This window comes from Synchiropus splendidus, chromosome 17 (assembly GCF_027744825.2).
Source record: "Synchiropus splendidus isolate RoL2022-P1 chromosome 17, RoL_Sspl_1.0, whole genome shotgun sequence".
NCBI classification, from domain to species: Eukaryota; Metazoa; Chordata; class Actinopteri; order Syngnathiformes; family Callionymidae; genus Synchiropus; species Synchiropus splendidus.
This window is the reverse complement of record NC_071350.1, coordinates 14,612,798-14,622,388: the sequence shown is the minus strand read 5'-3', so window position 1 is coordinate 14,622,388 and position 9,591 is coordinate 14,612,798. Positions and strand designations below refer to the sequence as shown.

At 41.7% G+C, this 9,591-nt stretch overlaps 2 protein-coding genes across 2 annotated transcripts; one reads left to right on the top strand and one right to left on the bottom strand.

Moving 5' to 3' along the window:
- Positions 1–11: 11 nt before the first annotated feature.
- taf9 (TAF9 RNA polymerase II, TATA box binding protein (TBP)-associated factor) lies at positions 12–1,865 on the bottom strand. The gene is made up of 7 exons (XM_053846291.1): positions 1,781–1,865; positions 1,385–1,466; positions 954–1,090; positions 684–818; positions 539–614; positions 328–441; positions 12–259 (listed from the first exon to the last, which is right to left on the bottom strand). The coding sequence occupies exons 1-7, from the start codon at positions 1,814–1,816 to the stop codon at positions 99–101; spliced, it is 741 nt and encodes a 246-aa protein (XP_053702266.1). The 5' UTR covers positions 1,817–1,865; the 3' UTR covers positions 12–98.
- A 3,888-nt stretch (positions 1,866–5,753) lies between these two features.
- Positions 5,754–7,742, top strand: cdx1b (caudal type homeobox 1 b). The gene is made up of 3 exons (XM_053846292.1): positions 5,754–6,249; positions 7,162–7,310; positions 7,515–7,742. Exons 1-3 carry the CDS (start codon positions 5,790–5,792, stop codon positions 7,740–7,742), a joined length of 837 nt encoding a protein of 278 aa, XP_053702267.1. The 5' UTR covers positions 5,754–5,789.
- The last annotated feature ends 1,849 nt before the right edge of the window (positions 7,743–9,591 follow it).

The window sequence follows — 9,591 nt, the reverse complement described above, 5'->3', positions numbered from 1 at the left end:
AGAAAACAAAGTTAGATTTTGATCAATTTTACTTCAAACATCACAACCTGTTGCATTAAAATAAAAAAGTGGAGTCACAGGTTCAGTCATTTGTCGCGTTACAAAGCATCGTAGTCGTCGTCGTCCTCGTGCTTCCTCTTGAGCGACTCGCTGCCGGAGTTCTGGGACGCCATGCTGGTGGTGATGAGGATGTTCTTGGAGCCAATCAGAGACGGGTTGATGAGGACGTTGGACACGGCCGGCGTGGATGAAGGTGTCGCTGAAGGACAGGAAAGATAGTGTGAGGATTTTGGAAGTATGGGTATGACATCGCTATGTTTTCCTTACTTGACTTTGTGACAGACGTCTGAGATGGCGGTGGGATCTGGACTGTGAACCGCTGACCAGTCAGAGAAACAGGAGCTCCGACTTTACTGGTGACTGTCTGAACTGCAGGGGTCGCTGAAGAAATAAAACAATGATTACTATGGGGAACACAACTTCATAACCATGGTGACAATCATTGCTTCTTCGTTTTGTATTACTAACACACACAAACCTAACGTGGGGGTACTGGGCCGACTGGAGACTGCGCTGAGCCGAGGAACTGTGATTCTGCCAGCGGTCGACGTCACCTGTGAGATGGCAGACGTTATGGTCTCTTGGTGTGAACTGCTACCTAAAAGTGAAAGGATGGTGCTCACCTTCTTCTGGACGGTCTTTAGCCGGTAGTTAGGTGCTGTTAAACAGTAGCGGTCGGGAGGAAGGCGGGGTCCGCTGTAAGGTTTGATGAGTGGCAGCGGAGTCTGGTTCTTCTGTCTGGCAACCTCCAGCAGGAACTGAAACGCAGAAATTCAGTCAGTCGCCGATAAAAGACAAGATAAAAGCAGGTCTTCTAAATGATCACACTAGAACATGAAGGACAACATTCTTAGAATGAGCTACGTGGACACAGACAGACACAGAGGCCTTACATCTCGTGGAGGTGGTGAGGTGAATGATTGGTCCATTCGACACTGGATGGCGAGTTTGATGTCATCTGCGTCCACGTTGGATTTCTTGGCGTGTGTTGCGTAGATCTTTGCATCTTCAATTATGCTTGTCACATATCCTGCACCATATTGATCAGCATAAAACTGAGCAATTGCGTTGGTATTACCAATAATACTAAGATTAATAACTTGTAGTTTATGAGCAACAGTAACTCCACCCCCCTTCTATATGTTCCTGAGGGTAAAGAAATCTAAATTCAAGAAAAAATGCCCTTATGTTTAAGTAATGCCCTTAGAAGAACACATCGTAAACGGTGCCTTTACGATGCAGTCAGGCAGCTTCATCTGCGCTATGTACTGCTGCTTTTTACATTTAAAACTCGAATGTTTCAGGGAATCAAACAGGTACTCACTGTAGGTGAACTCTAACATCTGGTTAATAACTCTCGGCTCGTACTCAGTGATGCCCATATCTTTCAAGATCTGAATCATCACCTGAAAAACAATCACAAACTGTAAATAAAAAACAGCCACAACACCGCCACACACCGATACAAACTCAGATATCATTTCGACTTCAAATGATATTTAACCGGGGGACACTAAACCAACACTGAATCGTAAAATGAGATATTCTTTTAAGATGGGTTACAGTTTAGCATGTTGCTAAGCTAACAAACAATCTGCGGTGAAGGAGGGATTCAACCACATTGACGGTTGGTACTTCAGAAAGAAATAAATACAATCACGTGTCCTACCGCAACATAATTTTATTCTTAATAATGCATGAACAAGTTGCAAAAACCTACCTGGGCATCTTTCGGGATTGTTTTCGGAGCAGACATTTTGTTTTCTGTCCCGCCTCCACTTCTTCTTCTACTTTCTAATGCGATAAAAAAGACACGAGTGACACCTAATGGTTACGGAGCAGGAAATCTTCGCGCTGACGCGTTTGTTATTAATGAAAATTTAAAATCAACACATAATTGTCAGATGAAAATTTTTTTTTAACGTCATTCGACTATATATATAGATGCGTATTTGTAGACATAAAACAATGTAAGTCGCTATATTAAGCGTATAACTCAAGGGCAGCTGCAGGACTAAAGAGGGCGCTGTTCACTCATAATACCGCGTTCGGAGGAACTGATTTACACTTTGGTTTGGCTGAACGTTGCGCTGCTGTGTACTTATTTGAAGCCATTTAACAGGTTACCTTTAGTTTTACGCTAAGTTATGCAAATCGCTGGAAAACAAAACCGTGAATTACGACAATTATTATATTGATCCTAACAAAAAAAAAAACTAAATGCAATATACTTTTAAAAAGGTTTTTATGTCTGTCAAATCGCTTTTACTCCAACGCAAAATGAAGCAAAACATCTTTTGCTGAGGTGTCTCTGAGGCTGCGGTACTAAAACCCTGTTTGAACCTGGAATCCTCGCGTAACCTCAGGTGCCTTGTTCTAAACACCAGGTCATAAAGCTTCGTACACGATTGTGACAATAGACAATCAAGCGTGCGTGTTATGTAAACTATGTTAGTGCGGTGTAACGTGGAAGTCAATTTTGGCGCAACAGCGTGAGGAAAATTATTTATAAATCATATATATATACAGAATATACACACACACTGAGTTTGATTCGTCTTTTTCTTCAAGACATATACTATAAAACACAAAAAGACGGAAGTGTTGTCAGCATTATTTAGTTCTGTGGTAGTTTGAGAAAAAAAAAAGTTTTGCTTTTTGTATATGTATTTATTCATGTAGTGTAGAGAGACTTTTTCAAAAGCTCTACAGTTTGGCTTTGTTTTAGGGACACGTCAGGAGTCGTGGATTTTTTTTAAAATTTTTTTTTGTTATTTTATATTGTTAAAAAAAAAAAAAGAAAGAAAACGCAAACCTGACATTTACAACTCAGTCACGGCTTCATCAGCTCTGGTCTCTGTGAACTTTCAACCCTCACCTCTCTGTCCGGGTCATGCACGCATGTGTTCCCAATATACCTTTTGCAGGATGAGCCTGTTAGTTGTGTGTGTGAATTCAGGGCAGAAGAACCTGGCTTCTCTCTCTCTCTCTCTCTCTGCCCCCTCCTTTCTTTCTCTCCCTCCTCAATTTTAGGTGAGACTTCCTCGACCCTGGGCAGGACAATGATTGACAGCTCCCCTGACAGACAAGGACGGCGGGCAGCGAGAGAATTAAGATTTAAGAGGGTTAAACTCGTCACAAACAAACTGTGTCAAGTTGAGCAATAAGGCCGGTGAGGGCGAAATCGTCTTTGAGCTTTACGACCGCCGCCATCATCACACTTTCCATAAAGCTGAATTTTATGAGGTCCACTGGTTAATGATCACCTGTGGACAGGTGACAGAGGGGTACGCCTTTTTCTTCAATACCCATGAGCTTCTGGTTCATTCACAGCGTCTATTTATTTCCGAGAACTGGTGAATTGTGACTCTGCCAGTAAAATGAAGACAGTTTTTTTTATAGTAGAGATATGACGTAGCTATCCACCCTCCAGAGCTAAAGCAGGATTCTAAGAAGAGTTCTGGGTCTCTTCAGTCTGACTGCTGCCCCCATGATCTGACCTTAGACCAGCAGTGGAAACGGCTGGATCTTTACAAAACATTAAAATGATATTTTAAATATTAATTAAAGAGGGAAATGCTAAAATATTTAGTTTTTATTTAATTCATTTTTTTTTCAAGTCACATTACTGGGTACTAGAGAGCAACTGTAGATGCTTTTCATTATTATTATTATTATTATATACGTTTTTTAATTATAACTTTATATTCTAACTCTTGGATAATAATAATAATAATAATAATAATAATAATAATAATAATAATAATAATAATAATAATAATAATAATAATAATAACTGTAAAGTCAAGTATACAGAACAACATGGCATGGAACATTTTACAGGATATATACTTGTCAAATGTTCTTTTGCAATAGACACCCATAGATACATTGATTTAAAAAAAGTTAAGATCATGCTCACCTCCAAAGTGGATATCACAGCAAAGCTTCTTCACAGCTAAAATTGAAGATTGAATAAATGGATGAATGCAGTATCATTTTAAAAATGAATATAAATAAGAATATCTTACTGTTAATACACTTCTGTCTTACGCACGTGCATTTCTATCCTTGAGCGTGTGGGGTCTATTTCCTCAATTTCTCAAATTAAGGATTACATTTAGGGTTCCGGCAAAAGGTGCTCCACCAGGAGGTGTGTTTCCAAGAACTGGCACTCACAACATATGACAAGGTACAGGTAAGGTTAAAAAAAAACAAAAAGAAAAAAAAAGATGGGAGTCAGATGTCAGATGGGAGTAACAACCTTTATTGATGTTCCAATGTCAAGTAGAGCAGTTTTCATCTCCATTCTGCAGCTTGTCTTTGGCCCCTGGCACTAAGACATCCAAGCACCATCAGAAAAATACAGCAGAGCTGCCAAATGAATTGTGAACAAGGAATTTAATCCCGAAACGAAAACAGGCACTTTTAGGTGCCACAGGCTTTTGGTCTCTTCAGTGAGCACTTGGACGGGCAGTGGAGAGTGTGAAGAGAATTATTGCGGCTTTTATGTGACTTTACGACACCAAACTAAACTAAATAGTCATCAGCGTACGACAATAAATCTCCATAAATCCATAAAGAAGCCGATAATTTCTGTCCAACAGGTAGCAGAGGGACTTGGCAGTGAAAGGGGCGTGAAAGCCCACCGAGTCTGGAACTCAAAGACTCTTTTGCGGGACTTGAGCACCATTAGGTTCATGTGCAGCACCGAAACCAGAAAACCTTTAAGCTAGTCAGTTTGAAGAGAAAACAATCCTGGTATTTTTCAGTGCCAATTATTTTTATTTTATTTTTTTTTTACACTTGCAGGTTTCATTCTTAGATGAAAAGCCTTTTTAATTCTCATTAGATGAACACAGATGTCAGGAATTGTCTTGCAGCTGCTGAAACATCAGCTCAAGTGAAAGATCTTGTTCTGTCGATGACTTGTCTGAGGCTTGTCCGGACTTCAGTAATGTTCATCATTGAGGACACTTGTGACACGACTGAGCTCCTATCAAGAGACCTGCAGGCCGGAACCATGAAGGTTTCAAACTGATGATGAGACATTTGAGATTATGAAGTGTTTTCCTGAATAAATAAATCTTTTATAACATGAAAGTCTATTTAAATTATTTAATAACTCACTCATTTGAGTTAAAAAAAATGGTACGAGCAGAACCCACAATTAATACACAAACACGTTGTTTTGAAGCCTATTTTTGTCCTCACAAAACTATATTTTGGAATGTTTGGAGTGTGAATCTGAGTGACGGAAAGGCTCGCGCCGTTTTCGCTTCTTATTCGGACGTGAGGTGAGAGAAGATTTCATATAACATCAGTTGAATAGAGTCGCGTCACCCTGACGGACGACATGTTTGTAGCTCATTTGTAACTTCTCTTTGATGGGAACTTTGAAATGCAGCGCAGACTGTGATGCTAATGTGGGAACAGACATGAGGAAGGGGGCGGGTGTGCCGGGGGGCGCCGGGGTTTTTAAATGTCGGGTCGGATCCAGCGGATGGGACGATTGTTTCGGAAGGTGGTTCTTGTTTCAGACCGGGATGATAAGAGGAAGAGGACGGTCGGAGGAGGGAGATCAAGACCATAAAGTGGATCACGTGACGGCCGAAGTTTAAACTTGCCGCTGATGGAGAGGGTTCACTGAGAGAGCAGACAGGTGTGCGCGAGTACAGGTGAACAGTCTGGATCCGATCACTTCTGAGGGACCCCCCTCGCCTGGAGACATGTTCGTCGGTTACCTGCCGCTGGACAAGGACCCCGCGATGTACGCGCACCAGACGTCGGTGACCCGGCACCCGGGTCTCAGCATCAGCCCGCAGAACTACCCGGTTCCGCCCCCACCACAGTACGCGGACTTTACCAGCTACCACCACCACGGCCTCAGCAACGACCCGGTTCAGCAGGCCGGGTCCGGCGCGGGCGGGTGGTGCCCGGCCTACCCTCCGCCCCCTCCTCGAGACGAGTGGTCGCCGCACCACTACGCCGCCGCGGCAGGTGGCCCCCTCGCGGCCTCCAACGTGCCCGGGCCCGGGGGACCCAGTCCGGGATTCAGTCCTCCGGAACTCACCGGGCAGCCGCCTGCGCTCTTGCCGTCGTCCTTGAACACCTCAGTGGGACAGTTGTCACCTCAGCGGCGGAACCCGTACGAATGGATTCGACGCTCGGCCCCGCTCTCCAACCCGAGTAAGAGACTCGCCTTTGGCTCGAATCATTTTGATAGCGGACACTGACGCAGTCATTAAATGAAACAATATTATATGAAAGTAAATTAAACTAAATATGTAGAGTAAGCTCGGCCACATATTACGTCGTTCGGTTATTGTGTGTTATGTGTCATAATATGTTATGTGACAGATTATTATTATTATTATTATTATTATTATTATTATGAGGTGGTTGATACTAACTACATTCACTAATAATCTCTATACAATTCAAAAGAGTAAAATTCACTTAATCATATAAACTTTGAACGGAACTCTGAACTAAATAATATATATATATATATATATTATTTAGTTGTTGTTTTTATATATATATATATATATTTATAAAACACTCCTGTCAATCATTTTTGAACCGCAACACATACGTGACTCAATGCTCACCGAGGTTCATTCTGGTTGGTTCATTGAGCCGAACGGCCAGTTTCTATCTCCTAACAAATGAGGCAGAAAGTGGATGGTTTGGACAGATGTTCAGCTCGGAGTAAAATGTTTGAGTTCAAACTTTGGACAGAGAGTGTGTTTAAGGAGATTCATTACCTTCGTAGGTGTGTTTGTGTTTGTTGTTAATATTGAATCTGGCCGTGTTAATGAGAATAAACCGCCATTTAATTAGGCCTCCGTTTGAACACACATGGTCAGGGAGCCATTAGCAGGTGGTGCTTCAACCCGATGATTAACTGCTGTACAAGAACGCCGTGCGAGAAAGAGTCAAATCATAGGCCCAACGTCGAGTCTCCCAACTCAATAGACTGTTAATGAAATGAGGCCTCTGCTTCTGCCACCTCACAGAATCTTTTTTTTTCTTTTTCGTATGATGAACTGAACAGTGAACGATTTGATCTTTAAACAAAAATTGATGTGTTTCCAGATGGGAAGACCAGGACCAAAGACAAGTACCGGGTGGTCTACACTGACCACCAACGGCTGGAGCTGGAGAAGGAGTTCCACTACAGTAAATACATCACCATCAGGCGGAAGGCCGAGCTTGCGACATCGCTAAATCTCTCCGAAAGACAGGTAAATAAAGCCATTTAGAATCAGGTTGTGTTAGACAGCACTGCTCATATTAACTTATAGAATGCTTTTTGTTTGGCAGTTATAAGTAGAAGCGAGTACATAGGGATGTTAGCTTTTGGTCTGCTGTGATGCTTTCTAGCTACTTTTTAGAGTTTTCCTCAATGTAAGAGGAGAAATTAACTTGTCTGATTTGTTGTTCGCCAGGTGAAGATTTGGTTCCAGAATCGACGAGCCAAAGAGCGAAAAATTAACAAGAAGAAACTCCAGCAGCCAGCGCCGTCCACCACGACGCCCACGCCGCCTTCGGGCGGAGGCGGCAGCGGCGGCGCTCTTCACAGCAACAGTGGCACTAGCAATGTGGCGATGGTGAGCAGCAGCAGCGGTCTGGTCTCTCCATCCTCCCTGCCTTTGAACATCAAAGAGGAATTCTGAGGACTTTTATTCAGACTTTTTTAGTGATGCTTTTGCCCCACTTGCTCTATTTATCAACCAGATTTGTTTCATTTTGCTAGCCGCTGCTAAAAAGGAACCTGAATGAAAACTCAATTCCATAAAGACATTTAAATCCTGAGCAAAAAAAACTGCTTTTTTATTGCAAAATGTTGTGGAATATTTCCATTTTGTGAGCGCAACAGAGCTTTGTGATGTTTGGAAGTAACTTGAATGTGACTTGATGCTGCCATTTTTAAAGGACAAGGTCGACCTTGTTTCGATTTTTATTTATTGTAATTAAAAATGTTTTGCAGTCAAAGGAGAGACTTATCATCCCTGGTCATATTGATCATATATGCAGTCATATAGAAGAAGAAGAACACTTTGGTTCAGTTAGACTAAATTTTACATGAGTCAGACACATCAGTCACTATTGAGTTCATGTTAGAATCAGCTTCACTCCTTGGGAACAGAAGAAGTCATTCATTTGACTGTAACTCCATCACCAGCGTTTCACTTCACTTTGACTGATCGCAACACTCCCATGTGATGAACTACCTGTTTGTTTTAATAAATGTAAGTTATTTTGATCCTGTTGTATCATGTGAATATTTCTAAATTGAATTTGTATTAAAAAAAAAGATTGCAACATTGACTTGTGTGTTTTGCTTTTACCTCTGCATTTTGAAGACAATAAGAAAATATATGTCAAATTAGTTTGGACCCAGTTGAAAGTCTCTGACACCAAATTCATGGCCTAATCTGACAAGTCACATAAGAGTTTTACAAACACGCCGTTCAAAAAGTTGAAAATGAGAAGGAAAAAAGGAAAAGACAGACAAGTGAAGTGAGACAAGTCCATCCACAGTCAATATCTCAGGGCTCTGATTCCTTTGCTACAAACTTAAATCCCATCAGTTACCATCACTTGTTCCCCTATGACGCTCCAAGGTGGCAGGTCACGAATCCCTCACAGAATCAACAATCAGACATATAGAACAGTTCCTTCACAAAGCATATCACACAGTCCCTCAAACACAAACATACTTTTGCTTCACATCTTGGGTCACAAATCCTTCCCACCATCTCAAAATCTAAACAATAGTGTGTAGGATCTTCTTAAGTATGCGTGTATTGAATTTGAACTGCCGTTTGGGAGGAAACCAGAGTGCCAGGAAACACCAAGTGCACAATAAAGTGGAATCCATCAGTCATATTGAAATATGTAGGACCAAAATGTCTCTTTTACGGAAAAAGTCGAAGGAAAAACTAAATTTATGGTCTTCTCTAATCGAAGTGTGTTAATAGGAAAAGTTTATACGAGTATCAGAGGTGAAATTTTTGGGCTTCAGTATAGACGAGCTGCTGACATGGAAACAGCACATTACCAACAGCAGAATGAAAATATCCTGACAGCTGTATATAACGAACAAATGCAAATACTACATGAACGAGAGAGCGTTGAAAACTGTACTGATACTCCCACAGCTACTCTCCAGAGTCAATGCGTGGGGTAACCCCAACCAAAGTAACACCAGACCACTGCTTCTGCTACAGGTGAAGGCCAGTAGAACCATGTATAAGGCAAGACCGTTTACAGTAACTCCGGATGAGGAGGACCAGAGAAGAAGAGGGAACTTCTACCAACCACACTGAGACCAATGTACACAGCAGCAGTGGGAGTGAAAATGTGGAACACAATGACAACGGCGCTTGTGCGAGTGGCAGCCAGTTGGGCAGCTCCTACTCCTTGTGAGTGTTTTTTTTTTTTTTTTTTTTTCTGTCTGCTGATGTTTTTTTTGTCTTGTATTTGTGTGGATATGTCGAACCCAACATGAGTCTGGAGACT